The sequence below is a fragment of the Myotis yumanensis genome, unplaced genomic scaffold (genome assembly GCF_028538775.1).
Source record: "Myotis yumanensis isolate MYYU_CA2020_CCGP unplaced genomic scaffold, mMyoYum1.0.hap1 SCAF_3, whole genome shotgun sequence".
In the NCBI taxonomy this organism is placed as follows: domain Eukaryota; kingdom Metazoa; phylum Chordata; class Mammalia; order Chiroptera; family Vespertilionidae; genus Myotis; species Myotis yumanensis.
In genome coordinates, this window is record NW_027223754.1 from 199,582,491 (window position 1) to 199,609,012 (window position 26,522).

General features: G+C 42.3%; 1 protein-coding gene across 1 annotated transcript in view; it reads right to left on the bottom strand.

Moving 5' to 3' along the window:
* Window positions 1-6,195: 6,195 nt before the first annotated feature.
* The window catches only part of GNPTAB (N-acetylglucosamine-1-phosphate transferase subunits alpha and beta), a 58,269-nt gene continuing 37,942 nt past the window's right edge, over window positions 6,196-26,522 (bottom strand). Inside the window, exons 11-21 of the mRNA XM_070410911.1 lie at window positions 25,724-25,847; window positions 24,458-24,661; window positions 22,690-23,795; window positions 21,743-21,942; window positions 20,648-20,867; window positions 19,321-19,434; window positions 16,145-16,230; window positions 15,800-15,898; window positions 15,073-15,240; window positions 11,348-11,438; window positions 6,196-7,604 (exon numbers count right to left, since the gene is read on the bottom strand). Of these exons, the coding sequence (XP_070267012.1) occupies window positions 7,527-7,604; window positions 11,348-11,438; window positions 15,073-15,240; window positions 15,800-15,898; window positions 16,145-16,230; window positions 19,321-19,434; window positions 20,648-20,867; window positions 21,743-21,942; window positions 22,690-23,795; window positions 24,458-24,661; window positions 25,724-25,847 (2,490 nt within the window). The 3' untranslated portion in view covers window positions 6,196-7,526. The remainder of the gene's footprint in view (window positions 7,605-11,347; window positions 11,439-15,072; window positions 15,241-15,799; window positions 15,899-16,144; window positions 16,231-19,320; window positions 19,435-20,647; window positions 20,868-21,742; window positions 21,943-22,689; window positions 23,796-24,457; window positions 24,662-25,723; window positions 25,848-26,522) is intronic.

Sequence of the window (26,522 nt, forward strand, 5' to 3'; positions counted from 1 at the left end):
CGCCCCCTCGATCCTCGCCCCGGCCACCCCCTCAGCCCAGTCTGTCCCCTGGGGCCGGTTGCCCTCTGGCCAGTTCAAGGCCCTGCTCGCCTTTACCTGTCAAAGGCCGCAGGTGGAGCCAATGAGAACGACTTACCTCACAGCAAGAATAACCTCTGATTCCACTCCCGCCCGCACCAACCCCCACCCTCCTCACCTGAAAAAGTAACCCGATGGCTGAGGACCACAGCACAGGCCTCCGACGCGTCTCCCGGGCCCTCCAGCCTCCTCCGCCCGGCGCCTCACGGGAGGCGCCCACTTCGCTACCTCGACGCTCCTCGCACCTGGCTCCTCGCTCCTCCGAGGCAGCTGGGAACTGGCGCCAGGAGAAGAGGCCTGCCTCGCAGCACCTCGCCCAGGAGCGTCGCTGATTGGCTGGTCGCAGTGCACGCATGCGTGCCATGGGCCGCTGGGCTCCGCCCCCCTGCGTGCGTGATCACGAGACTGCTGCTGACCCAGAGCACCTTGCGCGCTGGGGCCTGTGGCTAATGTATGCTTGAGGCCTGTTGCTTTCCAGTTTCGTTTTTAATTTAAATGCTAAAATTTTATAATACTTGAAAGTTGCAGGAGCATATATAAGTTATGAAAGATGATGAACACACTACCTAATTTGTGAAGTAAAATTTTACCAGAACGCAAGGAAATCTCCCCGGGGAAATCCTTGCCGACACATTCCCCCATTTTCCATTCAGAGGTAGTTTCCATTATCCTGGATTTTGTGTAAATATTTGCCCCTCCCTCCCATTTCCCAAGCTTTGTTACCACAGATATGTGTCCTTAAACAACCCTGTTTCGTTTTGTTTAGGCAGTAGAGAACATTGTGCCATAGTATTACACGTAGCCGTGGTTCTTTCATCGTCGCTGCTGTACGTTCCGTGTGGCTCTGTTCCCAAATGCAGGCACTGACGTGCTGGTCCATGGACAGGCGGGTTCTTTCAAGAGTCCCAACCGCATACGCAATGCTGCTGTGAATGTTCTAATCTCAGGCATGTATGCTAACGTGGTTTGGTTAAGTGCGGAAATCATGTTAAAATTCAGATTCCTAGGCCCCATTCAAGTCTTACCTAATTAACTCTAAAAATGGGGACTGGGAACCAGCACTTAAATAAATTCTCCAGGTTACTCTCATACCTCCTAAAGTTTGGAACCACTACCTTCATTTTACATTAACAAAGACAGCTCAACATCTCCATCTGGTGACTTAATAACACCATCGCCTGATTTTCTCAAATGTTAGGAAACTTAAAAATGTGAAAAACAGAAAGAAAATAAGGAACCAAAGATATGAATGATCTACCCCAGGAATAATCAAGATTGGGTTATTTCATCTTTTTTTTACTTTTCTAGTTCCAACAGAGAAATCATCTATGTTCAAGTTTCAAATTTTAATCCTTCTCCAACAAAATAAAAACACAAGAATTAGAACGACTATTTCATCACATGGAGTCTCTTAAAATGGAGCCAAAGTTTAGCTTTCCTGAGGTTGGCTAACAAAAAACAGTCTACTTTCCACTAAAAATTTAATATGGGTTATTAAAATTTCACCTAATATTTACTCTTAAATTGTTTTTCTAGTTATAAAAGTAATAAGTATTTATTGTAAATCAATTTTAGAAGATAAATTTTATGAAAAAAATGAAATTCCCACTCATAATTTCATTATCAAGAGATAATATGCAATTTTAAATTTGCTGTATTACCCTTTATTCTTTTTTTCTATGCATGCATTTCCCCCAAATCATTTAAACAAATATTTTGACTTTTACTCTGCAAATTTTGTTTTTGTTAATATATTTTTTATTGATTTTTTTACAGAGAAGAAGGGAGAGGGATAGAGAGTTAGAAACATCGATGAGAAAGAGAAACATCCATCAGCTGCCTCCTGCACACCACCTACTGGGGATGTGCCTACAACCAAGGTACATGCCCTTGACTGGAATAGAACCTGGGACCCTTCAGTCCGCAGGCCGACACTCCATCCACTGAGCCAAACCGGTTAGGGCAAATTTTGTTTTAATTATATATTTTACCTCTTTTATCTAAGCTCTGGCAGGTGGCTCAGTTGGATGAGTATTGTCCCGTACATCATTAAGGTTGGGCACATACTTAGGGCACATACTTAGGTTTCAGGTTTAACAATGTTTCTCTCCCCACTCCCTTCTTTTCTATCTAAAAATCAATAAACATATCCTCAGGTGAGGATAAAAAAAAAAAAGATGTGGAAAATGAGGGCTTCAGTGTTTTATTGACTTTGATCCTCTCAGACTGCCTCGTTCAAGTCTCAGTGCTAATTCTTAGAAGACCACATCGTTACTAATCCTCCATATAGATCATTGCCCATTTACTCTACCTGGATTTCTGATAAAAAGTTTTTTTCATCTTCTTTAGTAACCAGTGGTGTAGAATCTTGCTAAGGTCCTTTGAAAGCCTAAACATTCTATCCCTTATTTCCTTATTCACTGTCTTAAAGAACTCCAGGTGATATAGTCAGTCTCTTAGAAAACTTCTCAGTAGATGAACTACTGGTGATGGACCTTGAGATATGAGAAGTTTAACAGATAAAAAGGAAAGGACCGGTCAAACAATAATAACAGCATCTGAAAGGATATAGGGGCATAAAAGTAGTATGGTTGAGAAAATGCAATGTGGCTGGCACAGTGTGTGGCCATGGGTGAGACTGGCAGGGGAGGAAAAGTATAAGATCAGAAAGATAACTTGGAACCAATTGTGAACCACTTATAGAGTATTTATTATGTGGCAGGTAATGTACTGATGCTTTACAAACATTTCTTTGAATCCTTCCAACAATGAAAAATTTATAAGGTTCACTGTATTCTAATCACCAGGTTTGATTTTTCTAATTGCTTTCATGTATGGCAGCTTACCTTCAACCTGAGTAATTAATCCAGAAATTTAGTCTTCTACATGCACCCACTCTTTATTCTGTGAAGCTATGGTGTTTTTGGTCAGCCCAGCATCCCTTCCCCCTTCTTTTGGTAAAAGTCTCCATCCCCCTGGCCACAGAACCAGACTAAGCCAATCAGAGTAACTCATGTGCACCAGGGAGGACGCTTCCTGCTTCTTAGGGGATGTGAGCCAGGAGCTGCTATAACCCCCCTATGGGGAGAAAAGCTGACACAGGCACAGAGAGGCAAGGATAGACCATATTAAGTGACAGTCCTGGCAGGGTATCTGTCTCCTTCACCCGTCCTTGTTTTTTTTTCCCCCTTAAGCAGGCTACCTTAGATTTGTCCCTTGCAAATCCAAGTGAATCTTAGTGGCTGAGTGTGAATTTTGGAATGATTTAGGTTAAAGGCTGGAGCTGCCACTTAATAATTAGACCTCGGGCAAGGCACTTAAACTAGCTAGGCCTTCATGGTAAATGGGGATGTGATGAGATGAAATGAGATTATGAACATGAAGCATTTAGCACATAGAATGTGCTCAGTAAGATGCAGCTATAAGCAATGCACATGGGAAGGAGAAATTTGTTGGACAAAAGCCCTGTCATCTCCCAACAATTGAGGCCCTGTACTCCCGTTTCCAGGAAGTCTGATATTCACTTTAAAATGTATCAACAGCCCTAACCGGTTTGGCTCAGTGGATAGAGCGGACTCAAGGGTCCCAGGTTCGATTCCGGTTCAGGGCATGTACTTGGTTTCGGGCACATCCCCAGTAGGGAGTGTGCAGGAGGCAGCTGATCGATGTTTCTCTCTCATCGATGTTTCTAACTCTCTATCCCTCTCCCTTCCTCTCTGTAAAAAATCAATAAAATATATTTTTTAAAAAGTATCAACAAATAAATAAATAAAAAGACTAGATAGAGCAAACAAATGTGGCAAAATCTTAGTAACTGTTGAACAGATGGGAAGTCATTGTGCTAGATTACTTTTAAGTTTTGCCCAGCCAGTGTCGCTCAGTGGTTGAGTGTCGACCTGTGTACCAGGAGGTCACGGTTCAATTCAATTCCTGGTCAGGGCACATATCCTGGGTTGCAGGATCGATCTTCAGTGTGGGGTGTGCGGGAGGCAACCAATCAATGATTCTCTCTCATCATTGATGTCTCTCTCTCTCTCTCTCTCTCTCTTCTTTCCTTTCTGAAATCAATAAAAATATATTTTTAAAAAGTTTTATAATAATTTTTTTTTTTTAAAGAAAGGTCCATTGAGATGATCATGAAATTTCTCTTTTCCTGGTCATGTGAATTGCACTGACTTTCTAAGTGCTGGGCCAACCTTGCATTCCTGGAGTGGACTCACCTTAATCATAAAGAATTGCTCCTTTGGGGAATAACTGAATTTGGCTTGCTAGTGCTTCGTTTGAGATTCATAGGGTAGATGGCCTATGGTATTCCTTTCTTGTGGTAACTGAGCCAGGTTTTTGTGTGGGGTTGTACTGGCCTCAAGGAATAAGTGTGTTTTCCTTCTCTTTTTTATACTCTAGAGGAATTTTTGTGGGGTTGATGCTGTTTCTCTCTTAAATGTTTTGATCTGAATTTTGATTAGACTTTCCTTTTAGATCCTTGATTTGTCGGTTATTTATTTGTATACTTTGTGTATGTGTAGAAATAATCTTAATAAAAACACTTTTGAAAAATTAAGTAGGCAAAAAAAAATTTTAATAAAAAAATGTCTCACTTAGCTAAGGGCAATGTAATCATTTTATCCTGACTACACTAAAAACCTCACCTCTGCCCTGGATAACAATCCTTCACACAAATTTTCACGTCTTCCATCATCATCACTGACATTTACCAGGCACTGTGCTGGGTATATTACACATGCCATTTCTTTTAGATACCAGTGTTGCCTCCCATGTTTTAAAAGAGAAAACTGAATCATAGCAAACAATGTCCAGGGTCCAGGACTCAAACCCTGGAAGTCCGACTGCAGAGAGTGGGTATTTTACCTGCTTGTGACATTATGTCATGGGGGCTCAACATGGCCTGGAGGGGATGGAAAAAAAGAGACAGACAACTTGAACACCAATCCACCTTTGTCTCTAACTGGCTGTCAGACCTTGGGCAAGTCACATGATCTTCATGACCCTAGTAGCCTCATGATAAGATGCAGGGCCTGGTCCAGGCAATTTTGAAACTCTGCCTGTGAAACCTGGGAGTTTGGAGGCACCACCTTGGGGTCAAGCAACACTAGCAGCTTCCCTTCTTCTGTATTACATACTGGCCTTCAACAGAATGTCATTTGAACTAAAATGATTCTGAGGCTTTAAGAATTTTGAAACCATGTGATTACTCATCAACTTCCAAAGTTCCTCTGTCCTTAGGGATTCTACATAATCATTAGATGAATAATTCTATGAATATTCTATGACCAATCCCATCATCTATTAAACTTTTAATTAGATGTGAATATATTTACCAAACCACAGACATCTCCACCACCACACCCAAAGGATCATTTCTCTATCTTTCTAGAATAAATTTTTCATTTTTAAAATGATCTCCAGCACGGCTGGTATGGCGCAGTGGTTGAGCATTGACCCACACACCAAGAAGTCACGGGTTCAATTCCCAGTCAGGGCACATGCCCAGGTTGCAGGCTCAGTACCCAACAGGGGGCATGCAGGAGGCAGCCAATCAATGTTGACGTTTCTCTCTCATCAATATTTCTATTTCTCCCTCTCCCTTCCTCTCTCTAAAACCAGTGATGGCAAACCTTTTGAGCTCGGCGTGTCAGCATTTTGAAAAACCCTAACTTAACTCTGGTGCCGTGTCACATATAGAAATTTTTGATATTTGCAACCATAGTAAAACAAAGACTTATATTTTTTATATTTATTTTATATATTTAAATGCCATTTAACAAAGAAAAATCAACCAAAAAAATGAGTTCACGTGTCACCTCTGACATGCGTGTCATAGGTTCGCCATCACTGCTCTAAAATCAATTAAAAAATATTAAAATGATCTCCAGATAGCCCCTAAATTTTTACCATATGATAAATCCCATTTAGAACTTATTTCCCCCCTACAAAATGACATTCTCCAGTATGTTGTAATACTACTGTGGCCTTACATTACTTTCCACTTATTTTCACATACCCTGATACACTGTCTAAGCATTCAAGTGACTACCGAATCTTGATACAATACACTCACTCCTTAAAGATTTAAAAATCAAAGCATCGGACAAAATATAAATTGTTATGAGACTTTAGTTTTTGAAATACATAACTTACAGCACAAACAAAATATTTACATCACAAGTTCTTTTTACAAAATATGTGTGTCATTTTGAAAGAATACTGTTGAGATCCTGATCTAAAATACCTGCCAGAGTTCAAAAAGACTCATGGAATCTGGTCTCCAGAAATCCACTGCATAATGATATAAATAAAATATGGCTGAATGTCAGGGCTTACCCATACATAAAAATACGAATTCTCTATCCCAATGGTCAGCAAACAATGGTCTTGGGGCCAAATCCAGCCAGTGGTCTGGTTTTGTACAGCTGTAAGCTAAACATGGATTTGACATCTTTACAGTTTAAAAAAATGTTTTAAACTAACTAAACTAAACAACAAAGAAGAAAATACAACAGAGACAGATATGGCCTGAAATATTTACTATGTGGCTTTTTACAGAAAAGGTTTGCTCATCCCTGCATTATATAAAATCAACTGGAATATGCTGATGGCTATTAAAAAAGACAACACTGTAAGGCCAGTACCATCAGCAGTACTCATTTCTAAAATGAGTCACTTCTGTTCAAATATGTACATTTCCAAAACATAATTACATCTGAAAAGTAGCTCTGCTACTTTTAGTCTAGCCCTTTACAATTAGACCTCCACACGAAATCACAGTATTCTTAGGGGACAGAGGAAACAAGGACAAAGTATTCCAGAGGTCAGTCATTGAGCTTGTCAGTAGTTGTAAGTCATTTAAGACCATTAATAATTTAGATATTGCCAGTAGGAGGTGATATTGCTGCATTATTTAAATAACACTGATTAAAAACATGTTTAGATATCCCAATTCATTATTTTCAGAAGCAAGAATTACTAGCTAACTTAGTAGCTAACTTGATTTTTAAAATGATAAATGAAAAAAGAAACACAGACCAAAACTGTAGAACCACAGCAAAGGCTTTGGAATGCAAAAACTGGGGTCTCTCCCAATCTCCCAGCAATCCCAAGCTGGCCTAGGCTTCTCATGCTGTAGTTGACAGTGGTTGCCGTGGGAACTTGGCAGCTGTCTCTTGTCAGTGAGCCTTTTCATTAAATGAATGACAGGTCCATGAGCAAATGCTTTAAAAGTAAAACCAGTTCAGAACTGCTCAACACACAGATGTTCACAATCCCTGGTCAGTAGGCTATACTCACACCACAAAACAAGTATTGTCCTGGATGTTTTTCCTTCTTCAGGCCTGGCTGGCTTAGCTTCACATCATGAAGACATCTCTGTTTTGCCAAGCTTTAAAATGCTCAGTGAATGCCGAGGTAGATGACTTTCGAATGAAGATCTTCTATACCCTGATTCGACTGGGACTTGCTTCTTTCTGTATTCTCCTTCTGGGAAATATCTTCCGCTTAAGGGCAATTAACTGAATGATGAAAGACAGAAAACAAACTTTAATTTCCAAATTGACAAGCTTTAAATTTTCTGAGAGTCATATGACCTTAACTATGTCCACAGTCTTATACATAAAAAACAGACAACAAATTAGTCTCATTATTCCTCCCTCAAAACAAAACCAACCCTTACTTTTGTTTCACTTTGTAGGGTTAATATACCTAGATATGTGCCCACAAGATATTTAAATCCATAAGGATTAAAATTATTTTGGCCTAAGCTTCACTTTTTAAAGACCTATAGCTACAGATTTTTACACAGCTATTACTAAGCATACTTATTTTCAAGATGTCTGGCAAGTCTTTCTGTTGAAGGAAAATGGCTCTGTTTAGCCATTAAGACAATGTCTCCAGGCTTGAAAATGACTACAATGCAAGACAGAATTCTTAAAACATTTTTTAAAAACCTGGCTGGTGTGGCTCAGTTGGTTGGGCATCGTCTTGTGCACCGAAAGATTACCGGTTCAATTCCTTGTCAGGGCCATGCCCAGGCTTGTGGGGCTCAATCCCTGGTGCAAGGGTGAGGGGAGCGTGTGGGAGGCAGCCAATAGATGTTTTGCACTCACATTGAGGTTTCTCTCTCTCTCCCTCTCAAGTCCTTTCTCTCTAAAAATCAATAATTTTTTAAAAAATATATTTTATTGATTTTTTACAGAGAGGAAGGGAGAGGGATAGAGAGTTAGAAACATTGATGAGAGAGAAACATCGATCAGCTGCCTCCTGCACATGTCCTACTGGGGATGTGCCCGCAACCAAGGTACATGCCCTTGACCGGAATCGAACCTGGGGCCTTTCAGTCCACAGGCTGACACTCTATCCACTGAGCCAAACCGGTGCTGGCAAAAATCAATAAATCTTAAAAAAAAAAAAGAACACCCTACATTATAAAATCCTATCACCATTTCTCCCTATACTTAAACAGAGCAACAATCATTTGAAAATACAGGTAATACCTAATTTATGAATGGGTTACAAGGAAAAAAGTTCATTTGTAATTTACTAGCTTAGAATTGGGATATTTCTTTCTCATCGAAACAGTTTATTCATGTTACATCCGAAATAGAAACTTGACCACTTGATGAGAGAAATAAATGTGTTTTTATGGTTTCAATTCTACTGTCTACTCCTCCATGTCGAGGTGGAAGCAGAGCTTTACAGAAGCACAGACGTCCATGGTTTGAATGATGAGCTGGGATTCTGGGGCAGAGGAAGAGGCAAAGTTGGCTGGTTTGTCTGTGAGCACGGTACAGGTTAAGGAATTTGATTCAAGTAGGTAAAGAAGAAAAGATACTCATTCCTCTCATCCCTTTTCCCTCCTCCTCTCTGGTTCCCTTTTCTCTGCTGGTATAAATGACATGGATGAAAGACCTGAGCCCTTTCACCCACGGTCCCTCTCCGCCTGACCGCTGGGCAGCACAGCAGCCTCACAGTTTCCTCACTGGACTCCTGTTCTAGAAGCAGGTGCAGTCTTTTTAAGATTTTTTTAAAAAAGATGTTACCTGCCAGGAAGAATGGCAACAAAAATGAAGAATAACATTTATATTCCCTGCTCTCCTGTCCAATTCTCCATTTCCTGAATTTCCTTCCCTCTGTGGCAGGAAGCCCAGGCGTTGTTTATCCTAAAGCTCTCAGGACTGCGACCTCCTCCTCCGTCTCAGTGTAAGTAAAGTCAGTGTAAGTTTCCTATAAGTGACAGCTAAAAAGAACTCCACTCAACAGTCACCTGGAAAGGAGGATGAGACCAGGTTCACCTGCCCTGCACAAGTCAGGTCAGTCCAGACACCATTCCCTTCCTTCTCCAGCCCTTTTACTTCAGAGCACTTCACACCTGTGGCCTAAATAAGGATTCCCTTGTCCCTTTCTTTTTACATCAGAAATCTCCCTTCTACTCCTAGACCCTCACCTGAAGGAGGTTCTGTGCCTACATGGAGAACTCTTAGCAATTCAAAGGAAATTTAATTGGGAAAAATGAAGATAAGATACTTCAGTCACTTTTAGAAAGGTTATAAGAAGAAAAAAATTGGAGATCTATTTTCAAAAACAATACCAGATGAGAATTCTACTTGGGTTTTAGTTAAAAATACTTAGAGCATTTCATTTTTAGCTTAACGTCGGCAAGTTAATCCACTGAGGTCCAGATAAAAAGAATACTGGTAATGGATCTAAAAGATCTACACTAATAAAAGACAAACATGAAAACTGACCATACCTTTGCTACGCCTAAGCCACGCCCACCAGCCAATCAGAGCGACTATATGCAAATTAACCCAACCAAGATGGCGGCCAGCAGCCACAGAGCTGGAGCAAGCAGGAAGCTTGCTTGCCCCAATGATGGAGGAAGCCAAGCTGCCGCGGCGGCTCTGAGTTCCACTCAAAGCAACAAAGTTTCAATTATAGAAGGTAAATAAACCCCAGATACCTGCTTTCAGCCGACTGTGGCCACAGAGCTGGAGCGAGCAGGAGGCTTCCCTCCTGCATGCCCTGGCCAGCTCTGAGCTCCACTCAAAGCAACAAAGTTTCAATTATAGAAGGTGAATAAATCCCAGAATAAAAAAAGAAAAAGAAAAAAAGGAGAGGCTGGGAGCTTCCATCGCTGGAGGGGCTTGGCCAGCCTGAAAACGGCCCTCAGCCCCTCACCCAGACTGGCCAGGCACCCAAGTGGGGACCCCCCACCCTAAAGGGGGTGTGTGTGGCCAGCCTGAAAACAGCCATCAGCCCCTCACCCAGGCTGGCCAAACCTCCTTGGGGTGAGGGTCCCCACTGGGGTGCCGAGCCAGTCTGGGTGAGGGGCTAAGGGCCGTTTTCAGGCTGGCCAAGCCCCTCCAGCGATGGAAGCTCCCAGCCTCTCCTTTTTTTCTTTTTTTTGACCAGCCTGCAAACAGCCATCAGCCCCTCACCCAGGCTGGCCAGGCACCCCAGTGGGAACCCCGACCATGAAGGGGGTGTGACCAGCTGCAAACAGCCATCAGCCCCTCACCCAGGCTGGCAGGCACCCCAGGAGACCCCCACCCTGATCCGGGACACCCTTCAGGGAAAACCAGCTGGCCCCCACCCATGCACCAGGCCTCTATCCCATATAATAAAAGGGTAATATGCAAATTTACCCTAACAGCAGAACGACTGGGAATGACTGGTCACTATGACACACACTGACCACCAGGGGCCAGATGCTCAATGCAGGAGCTGCCCTCTGGTGGTCAGTGCGCTCTCACAGCGGGGAGCTCTGCTCAGCCACAAGCCAGGCTGACGGCTGCCAGTACAGCAGTGGTGGTGGGAACCTCTCCTGCCTCCTCAGCAGCGCTAAGGATGTCTGACTGCAGCTTAGGTCTGCTCCCCGCTGGCAAGTGGACATCCCCTAAGGGCTGCCGGGCTGCCAGAGGGATGTCTGACTGCCAGCTTGGGACCGATCCCCCAGGGAGCGAGCCTAAGCCAGCAGGTGGACATCTTCTGAGGGGTCCCAGACTGCAAGAGGGCATAGGCCGGGCTGAGGGACCCCCCTCCGAGTGCACAAATTTTTGTGCACCGGGCCTCTAGTAAATGAATAAAAGGCCATTATGTTTGATGCCTGCATATTAGGAAATATACTTGACATATTAGCTATAAACCAATAGAATAAATTAAAATTTTCTTGTGATTTTATATCATTTTCTAAAAGAATCAGACACTGATATACCAAGAAATACTGTTTGATCCCCACATAAGATATAAAACTTACCTGTTCAGCAAAAAATGAGAATATAGTAAACATAATCAATGTTGCTAGTACACAATGAGTCCAAAACTTCAATTTGTCTCGGTATGCTCTCCTGTTCAGAGAGAGAAGAAAGCAATCATGTGTTTTGTGCATGGCTTCACTATATTATTTAGAGTTATTTATATACCAGTTTAGCAAAAACAACCATGGGAAACCAAAAAGCACTGTCTGGAGGCAGTTCTAAAATGTTATTAACACAATACACTTTTCCAACATGAGTTCTGATTTTCATTATATTTGAATTAGTAAAAGTTATCCAGGCAGAGATGAGGACTTCTGAAGAAAATTACTTCTAGCCCTAACCAGTTTGGCTCAATGGATAAAGTGTCAACCTGCAGACAAAAGGGTGCCAGGTTTGATTCCGTTCAAGGGCACGTACCTCGGCTGCAGGATCCTCCCTGGCCCTGGTCAGGGCACATGCAGAAGGCAACCAATCGATGTGTTTCTCTCACATCAATGTTTCTCTCTGTCTTTCCTCTCTTTTCCACTCTCTCTAAAAATTAATGGAAAAATATCCTCGAGTGAGGATTTAAAAAAGAAAAAAAAAAGAGCAGTCTGTGAACTTGGAAGGAAGAAAAAAATAAAAAGAAAGAAAATTACTTTTAGCACTTAAACAAAAACACACACTTTCATTCATTTTTATTTATTCATTCATATTCATTTATTCAGTCGCTCAATAAATACTTCCTGTGGCTACAGAGAGATGGACAAGATGAATTTCCTGCTCTGAAGTGTTGATAAGCCCGGGAAGTCACCAACATGCAGACAAATAGCCATCACACAAGATGGAGAGAAATGTGTATTATCAAAAGCAAAGTCTTGTAGAAAAACTTAGAGAAATGAGGAAAGCATCTCAGAGATGGGGACATTTCGTTTAAGCCTTGAATGCAGGAGGGAAACTGAGTCTCACAGGACTGAAAGCAGCCAGGGGACGCAGGTGGGCACGGACTTCAGCTGTTCTGAAAAATCATGTAATGGAGTTTGGATGTAATACTCCAGTGGAAAGGAGGATAAAAGGGCGTGTGTGAGTGTGATTGTGTGTGAGTGTGTGTGTGTGTGAAAACTGATCATTTGAAGGATGATGTCATGAGCAGATGACCAAAGGCATGAAAAAGGATTGAGGGGCAGTGAGAGTGGAAAGAAACCAGCAACAGAAGAGACATTCTGAGAGTATAATCAATTAGACTGAGAGGCAGGATACTGGGGATAAAGACAGGCAGTATAGCATAGTTACCTCATCTGTAATTTGGAAATAAAAGAATAATTTATTATGAAGCTTAATAAATGCTTAATATAAAGCTTGGAAGATATGCTAATAACTACCACATTTGGGCACTATGCTGAGTTCCAAACTCTCGTTTACTACTGTCTGGTAGTAGATGACTCTACTTCAAGTCACATGTTCATAATGGTGTTCTCTCCCATTCATTTCTTGCTGTACTTCTTATGTCTATTGATCACAACAAGCTCAGTCAGTTCTAATGTCTACAGTGTCATTCAGAAGCTGTGTAATTTAAAGCACTAAGAAGCCACAGGCTGTAACACAGCTGATGAGTTGCCCCAGCAACCAGAGAACTCTATAATAGCTGGAGGTGAACCACGCTTCCCTCAGCCACCCATCCACTGAGTACCTACTATGTGCTAGGGAGGCACTGGGGCTCAGACACAAATAAGACACCGTCTCTGCCCCTGAAGAGGGTCCATGGTCTACCAGCAGAGACAAGCACACCAGACAGACTGCTGTATGGTGCACAAAGTGCTTTACCCGACAAAGGGGGACAGGAAGAAAGCCAATCAAGAAACCAGGGAAAGGAGACAGGGGACTCAAGAGCACAGTGTCATGAAGCGAAAGGTAAATGCAGAAGCAGGATGAGGAAGAAGCCCAGATCGGGGAGCTGCAAAGAACACCCTCCACCTGATTCATCTCATTTGTACAACACAGAAATCCAAGCTCTTTCAAACTACTCTTAAGCCCACTTCTTTCTTATTTAATTGAGCCCTGAAGGTAAATTTAGTCATAAACTGGATTTGGGGAATTGATACTTGAACCCATCCAAGGTCTTTCTCCTCTCATCTAAAGGAAAGTGAAAATGGTGAGAAGCCATTCCAGCCATTTTTGGAAGACAAGACCCATTATTTAGTAATAGCTTTTCCTTATCAAAATAAAAATAATATAAATATTAGCAATACACATGCTATCTGTCTCACTCAAGAGTTCTGATAATTTCCTCTCTAAAATCTCCCCCAATTCTGTCTACTGCTTTCTCTTTATTCCCTTGGCTGTGTTCACACCTTGACTGTCTATTTCAGGACAACTGAAATGCTATTACTTGTCTCCCTGCCAGGGGTTTCCAGATAATATTACCTCACTCCAAACAACTTCCTCACCAGTACCACCATTTCACTACTATTAGTTATCTTTCCAAATCATGAAGTCTGATCAAGACAAACATCTAAAAAAACCTCTCTTGGGGAGTCCCAGTCCCTAAAGAAAAAAGTCTAATTCAGACACAACCCTTCACAATCTCTCCAAAGCACTCTTTTTGACATTTGTGCCTTTGTATTCTTAGTACCTGGCGTGGGGGTGGGGCAGGTAAGGGGCCTCTGTAACGTGGCAATAACGGTTCCTTCAGTTGTAAAGAGCAGAGGAAATATATTGCCAGCACAGTGTCTGCCGTATGGTAGGTGCTCAAGAAATAGGGCAAAAAAAAAAAGAAGAAACAGGGCAGCTACTCTGATGGCAGCTGACAATGACTAAGGCTCAGCAGATGTGCTCCTCCAGTGAGCTCAGTAAAAGATATATTTCAACGATAAAGCTCAATAAAAACAGCAGTGTACCTTACAAAGAAACAATAGAGCAAACACCACATTAAAGAAATTTCAACCCAGCCAGCATGGCTCAGTGGTTGAGTGTCAACCTATGAACCAGGAGGTCATGGTTCAATCCCCGATCAGGGCACATGCCCAGGTTGCAGGCTCAATCCCCTGTGTGGGGTGTGCAGGAGGCAGCCAATCAAGGATTCCCTCTCACCATTGATGTTTCTCTCTCTCTCCCCCTCTCTCTTCCTCTCTGAAATTAATAAAAGTATCCTAAATAATGAGAGGAATATGCTAATTAGCCATTACACCCTGAGGTGTAATGACCAAGCGCGTCATGACCAGATCACGGATCAGCAGGAAGGTGGGCCAGAGAGGTACAGTGGGGCCTTGACTTACGAGTTTAATTTGTTCCGTGACCGAACTCGTAACTCAAATTACTCATATGTCAAATCATTAAAGTGAACGAGTGAGACACGTGATGCTGGGCTGATGTTGTGGCATTCACTGTGACATTCGCTGCGCCAACTAATGGTGGGGTATCTGAAGCTGGCTGGTAACCGGAATTTTAGCTCGCAACTCAAAGCAAAAAATCGGCCGAGAGACAGCTCGTATCTCGAAAAACTCATTAGTCGGGACAGTCGTTAAGTCAAGGCCCCACTGTACAAGCAGGCTGCGGAGAGCTACAGGAGGGGGCAAGGCAGCAAGCTATGGGGGGGCGGGGCAGCGGGCAGAGAGCTACAGGAGGGCAGCAGTGACCTACTGGCCCACAGATTTGTGTGCAGGGCTACTAGTATGTTAATAAAAAGACATTTCATCACTCTGAAACAAAAAATACACACATACATGTATGAACCATGAGCACTTACCATTCCTGCAGTTCATGCATATGAAGAAAACGGTTCCGATACTCTCTTGGCAGCTCAAACTGGGATGGTACAGGGAACATAGATTCATAGAAGTCCCTGAGCACAGCTTTCACTGTCTGGGCATCTTTATGATTATGGTCAATGTTGTCATTCAGGCAAACAAACTTCCTGAAAATAATAGCAACGCAGGGTTACTGATTATCATAAGGATGATTCTGACCTCACAAAACAAGAAAATGTGGATTCCAAATATATTTTAAATAGATTTATGCCCCAAGACTGATGTTTTATTTACTGATAAGGTTCTCTGAGGCAATAATGTTTAATAAATTTTTTCTTTGGATATTCCTCACCTGTATAACAGAACTAGGAAAGATAATCTTGAAAAGTGCCTTCTAACTATGGAATAAATTAATGATTTCCACTTAGCATGTCCCCAATTAAGTGTTCAATAAATGCAGTTTACTAACTCGATCATTTTGTTAACAGACAACAGCATGGTGATGACCGGAGGGAAAGGAGGTAGGGGCAGATAGAAGAGGATAAAGGGGGCATAAATGGTGATGAAAGAAGACTAGACTTTGGGTGATAAACACAAAATACACTACATAGATGATGTATTGTAGAATTGTACACTTGAAACCTATATAATTTTATTAACCAATGTTATCCCAATAAATCCAATAAAATATATTTTAAAAGTTTATAAATTAAAAAAAAGCAGTACCTAGGGTTTTTTCTTATATCATCCAATTGGCCAACCACATGAGAAACATTGGTACGAATCATTTTAAAAGCAATTTCTTCTTCTCCCATGATTTCAAACCTAATTATCAAACATAAAGAGTATAAATATTTATGTGGATATGACAGATTTTCAATAAGGAAAACATTTTATAAAACTTTAACAGATTCAGCATCCTCAGAATGAGTTAATCTTTCACTGTTACTAAAGAAAACAATCTCACATAAATGTTAAAAAAGAATGCTTAATAAGCCATTGTAAAATGATGAAAATATTAGACTCAATTATTTTTAAACTAAACAAAGAGAATATTATATGTCTACTTACCTATATTTGTTTTTGTCCTTATACGTTTTGTGGATTTTATCAGTTACTGGTTTACAGCTGGTTAACAGACTCTTAGTGACGGGCGGCTGTGAGAAAGACAGACATTAATTACAATAGGGGCCAAGACTAGGGTGAGGCAAGTGAAGCATTCAGCTTGGGTGCAAAATTTAAGAGGGCACCAAAAGACTCAGCAATCAGGATGAATATTTTCAACAATCAAATTGGCACACTATGGCCAGCAGGCAAATTGCCTAATGTATAAATAAAATTTTATGTGGCACATATCTGTATACTAACCCATGTCATATGCTAACCCAGCCATGGGCAAACTACGGCCCGTGGGCCGGATCCGGCCCGTTTGAAATGAATAAAACTAAAAAAAAAAAAGACCGTACCCTTTCATGTAATGATGTTTACTTTGAATTTATATTAGTTCACACAAACACTCCATCTATGCTTTTGTTCCGGCCCTCCGGTCCAGTTTAAGAACCCATTGTGGCCCTCGAGTCAAAAAGTTTGCCCACCCCTGTGCTAACCAGAGGTGGGGAACCTTTTTTTCTGTCAAGGGCCATTTGGATATTGATAACAAACATCATTCTCGGGCCACACAAAATTATCAACTTAAAAATTAGCCTGCTTGCCCTAACCAGTTTGGCTCAGTGGATAGAGCGTTGGCCTGCGGACTGAAGGGTCCCAGGTTCGATTCCAGTCAAGGGCATGTACCTTGGTTTTGCGCACATCCCCAGTAGGGGGTGGTGTGCAGGAGGCAGCTCATCGGTGTTTCTCTCACATCGATGTTTCTAACTCTCTATCCCTCTCCCTTCCTCTGTGTAAAAAATCAATAAAATATATTTGTAAAAAATTAGCCTGCTATATTTGACCAAACATTTAATTAACTCACTCATAATGCCTTGGCAGGGTTAGACCAAATGCTTTAACGGGCCTTATATGGCAACTCGGGCCAGACCGTCTGTTCCTCACCCCTGCTAACCAAAGCATGATTGGCAATACCTATAGTTTGTCTCTGGATTCCCATAGTTCCTTGCTGACCTGTCTCACCACAGCTACTGCTCATGCCTGAACAGGAGTGAGGAGCACAGTGTCTGGCGTGCACAAGGAGTGAGGAGCACAGTGTCTGGTGTGCACAAGGAGTGAGGAGCACAGTGTCTGGCGTGCACAAGGAGTGAGGAGCATAGTGTATGGCGTGCACAAGGAGGAGCACAGTGTATGGCGTGCACAAGGAGTGAGGAGCACAGTGTCTGGCGTGCACAAGGAGTGAGGAGCACAGTGTTATGAGGAGCACAGTGTCTGGCGTGCACAAGGAGTGAGGAGCACAGTGTATGGCGTGCACAAGGAGGAGCACAGTGTCTGGCGTGCACAAGGAGTGAGGAGCACAGTGTATGGCATGCACAAGGAGGAGCACAGTGTCTGGCGTGCACAAGGAGGAGCACAGTGTCTGGCGTGCACAAGGAGTGAGGAGCATAGTGTATGGCGTGCACAAGGAGGAGCACAGTGTATGGCGTGCACAAGGAGTGAGGAGCACAGTGTCTGGCGTGCACAAGGAGTGAGGAGCACAGTGTTATGAGGAGCACAGTGTCTGGCGTGCACAAGGAGGAGCACAGTGTCTGGCGTGCACAAGGAGGAGCACAGTGTCTGGCGTGCACAAGGAGTGAGGAGCACAGTGTATGGCGTGCACAAGGAGGAGCACAGTGTCTGGCGTGCACAAGGAGTGAGGAGCACAGTGTCTGGCGTGCATAAGGAGGAGCACAGTGTCTGGCGTGCACAAGGAGGAGCACAGTGTCTGGCGTGCACAAGGAGTGAGGAGCACAGTGTCTGGCGTGCACAAGGAGGAGCACAGTGTCTGGCGTGCACAAGGAGGAGCACAGTGTCTGGCGTGCACAAGGAGTGAGGAGCACAGTGTATGGCATGCACAAGGAGGAGCACAGTGTCTGGCGTGCACAAGGAGTGAGGAGCACAGTGTCTGGTGTGCACAAGGAGTGAGGAGCACAGTGTCTGGCGTGCACAAGGAGTGAGGAGCACAGTGTATGGCGTGCACAAGGAGGAGCACAGTGTCTGGCGTGCACAAGGAGTGAGGAGCACAGTGTCTAACATGCACAAGGATTGCTAAATGAATGATTTCCTTCTGTCAGGAATCAGATTTTTAACTGAATTATTAATGTTCTCTATATTCATCTAAAAATGCTTATCTGCAGCTAGATATAAATATTCACATATGGCTTGAACTTTTGCAAGATAGTAAATTGTTTAAAATAACATTTTATTCTAATTATGAAATTGAAAGCTAATTATAGAAAATATAAGTATGAAAAAAGGAAATTAAAACACCCATGATTTAACCTATTATCATTTCCATTACTTTTTGTGGGGTGTGTGTGTGTGTGTAAAGATATTTGGGACTTTTCTATAGTTTAAATCATACTGTGTACATGGTACTACCTATTTTCCCCCACATAATTTTATTTTGTAAACATTTTTCCATACAGCAGTAAATATCTGTAAGCATCACATTAATAACTATATTAAACCCCTTTCCCTTGATTCTAAATGCACATTTTCTCCCACTTCTCTGAAAATGAGATGCATCTTACAAACAACAGAGACTTCCAATCATTTCAACCAAGTGGCATTCCAATATCATTGTGTGTGAATCTTCCACATTCCTACTGGTAAGAGCAAGAAAGGGCCAACATCAAAGCTACTTAGCTTTTTTTCTTTATTAAGGTATTACATATGTGTCCTTATTGCCCCATTGCCTCCCCCACAACCCCCACTCAAAGCCACTTAGCTTTGATGAAAGATTGTATTCTACTTGATGAATATTTCCTTGGTTAATATTTAACCTTCAGAATGTTCTCCCAAGCCAATGAGAATACTTTGGGGCTATCTTCTGCCATCCTTAGTGAATAGGAGTCTGCTTATAGAATATAAACAACTAATCCTAATATTAGCTTAAATTCCATTAAGGAGAAGAAAAGATATTCCAAGGCAAGATATAAAATATTCTGGATTATCTGTGCTACTACTTTCCACCAAAGAAAAATACACATAGAGTCCGCTTCTAGTTTTTGAAATGCCATACAGAAATGGTGTACTAGTAAATAACACCCGATAAAGGTATACTTTCTGATTTACATAAAAGAACTCACGCCACTTACCAGATTGGGGTCATAGTATGCTTCCTGAGTTGGTGGAATGTTGCTTAGCTGAGTGATATTAGCAGGGAGCATTTTTGAGCAATTTATTAACATGTGTTCCAGACTTGTTAAATCCTAACAAAGCAAAATAAAAGAATAAACTTTCTAGGTACAGTACAAGTAATGATTGTAGCTTTAAATAGAAAAACTACATAAACATCTCCAAAATTTTTTTAAATGCTATCTTTAAAGACAGTTTGACTATATGATTCTTAAGGTAAAGAGAGCAGAATGAGACAATACGAACATGAATATTTCATCTTTGTTTCAAAGTAAAACATCCTGAGCCGTGAGGCACCATTTTACACAAGATGGGCCAGGAGATCACCAGACAGATGTCCTGCAGTTAGATTCATCTTGGCCCTCTCCATTAGTGAGCGTCCTACTCCTGGGACTGGAGAGGCCACGGCAGAGGGGCTGCTGTACCACGGGCCTGGCCGATATCCAGTCGGCCACACCTGAAGCCCCTGAGTGAACCTGTCCCCGAACCTTACATGCAGATGTGTGCTGGAGACCAATTCCAGCATGTCATAATTTCAAGAGTTTCATCAAAAGGTTGATGAGACTTGGGGACTCAACAGGGTTGAGTCACACATGTAGTCACCTGTTGGGAATGGCTGAAGGCATTTCACCAAACCTGAAAAGGGATTATTGCTTGGCTGTCAAGACAGCTAAATGGCATCTTAATCTACATGTTATTGCCTCCTACTGGCCAAACACCTGAACAGCTGTAGGCTAATTCCCCCTTCTGACAATGGACTCTGTAGAAACCCTGACCCTTTGAAGTGTATATCTCTGCCTTGCCTCAGGACAAGTTGTGTTAATAAAAAGCATGGGTCCTGGGGATGGAGAGAACCTAAGACCTTAGATTTAAGACCTTAGAATTTAGCTCCTTTAACTAAGCTCCTCTGACCCCCAAATGCCTTTCAAAATTATATTTAGTCTCTGGACTCCTCTTATTTAACATCTACGCACAGCCTTCTCCAGATTCCTGAACCCTTCTTGATGCTGGGACAAGAACCCCGGCAGATGTGGTCTGGCTCTTCTCCAGACAATACAATGGCAATCCCCACTGCAAGCCTAAAAGAAGGAATCTCAGAAAATATGAACTTCAAATTTGGTTTTCATTCTGATACTAAAAATGGACTAGTTGTCGAATACCCTCATTAACTATTAAGAATTATTCTTTCTTGCATTACACTGAAATATGTAGGGGGAAAAGAGGAAGTATCAAAATTAAAAGTTTCATTTAAATCTGCTGCAAAGCATAGGGGGAAAAATACAACACCTGCAAACTTAAAGGCAGATCATGAATTCTGGTAGCCAGTGTTCGGATTTCTCTGTCAGATAAGACACCAGATTGGTCGGTATCAACTTCATCAAAAACTTGAGATATATTCAGCGGCTGAACTGCACTCATGAGGTAGTAAAAATAAGAAAAAGCAAACTGCATATCCTCAGAGTGGCGCACTTTGTGAAATGATGTCTTGTCAAATTCTTCAGGGAACCTGTACAAATATAACACATAATGAGCTCGGGATATTTAAAATATAAAAAAGTACCTAACATTTGTAGAGTTAGCATCTCTTTCCTTTTCATTAGCAGCGGTTCTCAACCTGTGGGTCGCGACTCCTTTGGCGGTCGAATGACCCTTTCACAGGGGTCGCCTAAGACCATCCTGCATATCAGATATTTACATTATGATTCATAACAGTAGCAACATTACAGTTGTGAAGTAGCAATGGAAATAATTTTATGGTTGGGTCACAACATGAGGAACTGTATTTAAAGGGCCAGAAGGTTGAGAACCACTGCATTAGAGCTGTAAATTTCTTTTTCTGTTTTTGTTATTTATTTTTATTGAATTTATTGAGGTGATATTGGTTAATAAAATTAAACAGGTTTCAGGTGTACATTCTGTAATACATCATCTATACATATACTGTATTGTGTATTCCCCACCCCAAGTCAAATCTCCTTCCACCACCATTTATCTGCCCTTTACCCTCTTCTACCACCCTCATCCCCCTTTTCCCTCTAGTAATCATACTGTTGTCTGTGTCTACGAGTTGGTTTTTAATATTTTTTCTTTTTCTTAATCCCTTCCCCTTTTTCACCCAGCCCTGAAACCCCCCTCCCCTCTGACAGCTGTCAGTCTGTTTTCTGTATCTACGAGTTTGTTTCTATTTTGTTAATTTATCTTGTTCATTAGATTCCACATATGAGTGAAATCATATGGGACTTGTCTTTCTCTGACTGGCTTATTTCACTTAGCATAATACTCTCCAGGTCCATCCCTGCTGCTGCAAAGGATGAAGAGGTAAATTTCCAGGAGCTGTGGCTCTGAGCACATGCAAGCAACCCAAACACAAGCCAGACTTACATGTCCTGCAGTTCTTGCATAACTATTCGGTCGATCATGTGAGGCATGTGTGCAGGGACTTTCCTAGATGTGAATCCGAACTTGCTGTTTAGAATTTTATTTACATATCGGAGGGAATCTGCAAATGTATCTTTCAGTTGCCTCCCAGTATGTCTGCTGTCAGTAAAGTACGCCAACTGCATCTTCAATGACTCTTCTTCCTAAAAAGAGAATTCCACGTAATACAGCATTAGGTTTAGTGCAAAAGCATACTTGGTCAACAAGAGATAAAGGCATCCTTTTATATAACTTAGTAAGTAGTCACTAACGATCCATGAGGGGCAAATGACATGAGGACCCTAAGAGCAGGACTAAACTGGATTTCAGAGAAAGTATCACCTGCATTGGCTTGAGAACCACAGTTGTGTGGTGAAGAGGGGGGCGGAGGGGTGTGTGTGGAAAAAGTGAGGAAATAAACTTAGACAAGAACTCTGCCGTCCTCACTGAACAATCAGCCAATGGCCACTGCACCAGGTACCAGATGCTTCCTGAATACAATGAAAGGAGTACCACACAGCTCCCTCTTCATCCTCCTTTCTCCCAGTCTGACATCTCTCATGGCTGTGCTTTGTGCACAGTCCGGCCTAGACCACAGGATTTTTCTTGGTCTATCAACGCTGACCCACTCTTCAGAAGTCAGCTCACAGGATACTTCAAGGATGCCTTTCCCGATACCTCCAGGCAAAGGTAAGGCGTTTTCCCTTTGGACTCCTTACCCACACCTCAACAGAGACACTTGTCAGGTAGGGTTATTGAGATAATTAAATGAAACCATGTAAGAAAAAGCATTTAATTCAGTGGCTGGCGCAGGGAAGTGAATAATTGGTGGCTATTGTTATATTATCATCACTTACAGGGTTATTTATTGTTCCTGAGCATGGGAAGGAATAAGGTTAGATGTAACTTACATCAAGAAGATCTTGGAAATACTTTTTTTTCTCCCAGGGCAAAAAGCCCTGGTAACTGTCTGTATAATGTTGCAGCTTTCTTCCAGGCAATACTTCATTAACACCTATGTGATTTTCAGCATTGTCCTCCATTCTGTTTTCCTCTTGTTCTTTCCCTATGATTTTCTTTTCTCTGGGCACCTGGTGTTTCTGTGGAACAATCAGAGATGAGAGCTTTTCTTTGGACACACTTCCACCTCCCACTTTTTGGGTCCGACTTTCAGATCGAAAGCTTGCTTTGGTTCCCAAGTCCTGGGGTGGAGTCCGACGCTGGTAGTGGCCATTCACTTTTATTGTCTCTGCTGGGAAAGTCAACCTCTGTAATCTCTCAGGTGCTCCTAAGCTGTTTGGCCAGATGCTTCTGTGAGCCCGTTTCGCCAGTGGGGCCGCCACACTCTCATTTCTTTCCTCTGTGATGCCAGCCTGGTTTATTTTTACTCCAGCATCCCGTGAGTTCATCAGAAACGATGTCAGCAAGGCTGACTTTGATAGGTTGTATCCCTTCATAGTGATATCTCCACGTTCTAGTTGCAAATCCAAGTGAGTGAGACGCAACTGGACCTCTTTTGGAAGAAGCGAAATATTTACCAGGGGAATTTTCACCTCCTCTTGGGATCTCCCTGTTGTATTAACATCGTGTCTCTTGAACTTTGGGAAGCGTTTTTCTTCGGGAATATCCTCAAATGGGATTTCCACCTCTGGAAGATGTGTTACGGGGCTAACCAATGTCTGGTAAGACCTCTGGGTGGTGGAGTTCAGTTTCGGTTCTTCTCTTGTGTCAACCTCGACTGAGATCTGGATTTTGAACTCCTTGTCGTCCTTACTTTGAAGTGTGAGATTAAAATGTATTGTAGTTGCATTCATTCCACTGTGCATTATGAGGTGGATGGTTTTCCACTTATTGGCTATGGAAGCGTGTCGAATTATGGGGTTGTCACTGTAGGCGCCTTCGATTCCCCTTTTGGCTATTTCTGCGAAGCTGAAATAAGGCAGGCATTCACCTTTTGGGATAACATAGTGAGTCTGGTTTGGGAGAAGAGTTACTTTATATAATTCATGAAAATGATCTAGAGGAGAAAACACAAAAATGACTTTTTAAAAGCTAGCCATTTCCTCCCTTTTCCTTTAATTATTAGAGTTTTGAGTTTCACTTTCTAACAGTGACTCTAAATGGACTTTAAAATAATCAGAAATTCTAACACAGGAGCTACTGGTATAGGGCTCCTTTACTGTGAAGCTGCCAGTCATCGACTTGGAATGCTGCTGAGTGTGACTAACTACCGAGACAGGGCACAATTCTGACAGCAAGTTCCAATGATCGACTTCCATCTCTTGTCCATGTGAAAAAATACAACTGTCTGCAAAAACAACCTCTGTTAATAAGCTATCAACAAGATCCAGTATCAAAACTGTCTTTCTTTAATAGATGTCTTTTAGTATTTCCAAATTAAGCCATCGCCATATATTTTCAACTAAGGGGAATCAGCTTAGTGAAAAAGACAAGACACTGGAATAACACAGGAAAAGATGCAGCCTTAGTATTTACTGTTCTCTACAGATCTGCGTCCTCTTACTTTTAACTTGCAACTAGTATGGATTCAAGGCTGGGAAAAGGATATGCAGAGAATAATGACTTTAAATAACAACAATGAGCCGAAATGCTCTCTAATGCCCAAGGACTTTTATCCCCTTATTCTTTTTCAATAGATTGTTATGACAATATATATACCTTGCCCACAGTCGCCAGCATCAAACCCGCAGGACAAGACGTTGCAGGCCTGGTCACAGAACTTATCAGCGAGCCAGGAGTTTGCACACCCTTGATTACAGTAAGAGACACTGTTTATTCCTCCGCCAAAGTGCCAGGGCTGGACAGCTCCCAAGCTCCCGGTTCCCCCGCCTCCGGCACCGTAGCGACTCCCTCCACTGTTACCTGTAGAGGGAGGGGGGAAACAGAATCTTGCTCGTTTTACAATGTTGAAAAAAGCTCTTTATTTCTTCACAGTGTTTTCAAGATTGATGCCTGAGTCTTAGTCAGGAAGGGTTCACTCTTTCCTTAGTAGAACAGTTCATGTAGCTAAGAAGAAAATAAACTGAAAAGGGGACATCACCTGATAGTGGGCTGGGCACCTACTAGCTGTGCCACCGGGAAGGACCTCAAACTGTCTCAAGGGGGCACCTATAGATGTGGATGGAGGAGCAGGAGAACAGGGAGAGGTTTTCCAAACACTGACTGTTAGAACTGCCCGAACAGGCCCTGACACAGGTGCTGCCCTCATTGTCAAGTGTGAATGTCCTGTCAGGGCCCTCTCTGCTCGTCTGTGTTCTCTCCCTGCAGCTGACCGTATTTCTCAGAAGTGCCTCTGACAGATCCAAGTGAAACACAACTTAACACTTTTCCAAATCTGTTTCCCCACATGGGATACACGGTGCCATCTGTGCATACAAGCTCTCTTTCCTAGGTGACTAAGAAATTAAGATGGATAATGTTTCATAAGTTTAAATTCTTTGTCCACTGAAGGGCAATAAATAAAACTAAAAAAACTGTTATCGACAAGTCCAAATATGAGCGTTTAAGAAAAGGAGAAGAGATGCTGAGGAGAAAAGACATTTTATTTCATTTATCTCTTTTTCATTCACCTACCTACGATATCTGCTGCTGCTGGAAGCCACCAGCCAGGAGCTCCTACGAGAACCAGTTAGAGTTGTTCTTGCTCTTGAACATACATAATTAAGGGCAGTCCCTGTTTTCATATTTGCAATAATAAGAAAAGGCCTGTGCAAGTGCAGGGCCCATATGGGAAAATGCTCTCAACAATGGTTAATATGAATAAACTGGGCCACAGCAGGACAATTGTCATCACCTCCAAAGAGTCTACAGGTTACTCATTATTTTAATACATGAAAATTGTTACTTCATGGTGCATGTTCAATAATGATTAGGAATGAGAACCTTCCATAAACAGAAGCAAATTACCCTCGAACGCATCCTTACCAGTGCAATCCCCACCATCCCAGTCACAGGCCGAGTTATTGCAAGCCTTGTCACAATAGCCATCTTTAATCCAGGAACCTGGGCAGCCCTCAGCACAGTTGGGTACTGGCCATGTCAAATAAACCTATGACAAAACCAGAGAGACTATAGAACAGTTTCTGACAGTCTTCCTTTTCAAATTAGAATTCTTTAAAACAAAACTGAGCCTCTGGAGAAAGGTTAATATTTCCCACGGGCTGACTGCATTCATGGGGGGTGTTTTGCTTTAAGTTTGCCTGGACCTTAAGGCATTTCCCCAGTTCTACTCTCCTGATGGTACTGACTGAGCACATTTACTCTGTTCATTACACGAGGAAAGCAGAGAAGGACTCAGCTCACGGATCAGTTTCTCACACCGTGGTCTTATAATATATTCTGAAATAAAATAGCAACAGGTCAGGCTTAACTGGGAGTACAAGTGCATGCCAAAGTAGGTGGAATGTATTCCACACGAGCCACTGCTTTTCCGTGACAACTGTCACTAGCTCCTGAGTGTATCTGTGCCTAATCTTGTGTCGTGGCTGAGAAAAGCAGATGAACTCTACACATCCTTCTCTGCCAGCGTAAGTTCTGTGGCAAACTAACCAGCCCAGCAACCTGAGCTGGGAGTCCCCCTGCCTTCACAAGGCGTGATATGGTACATGGTGACTTCTCAAACTAAAATCATTGCAAAACCATGCTCCCCTTTGACAGTCTACAAGCCTTTGCACATTCCATCTGTTGGGGATCTAGTGAACTCGGACTTGTTCTTCAAAGTTCA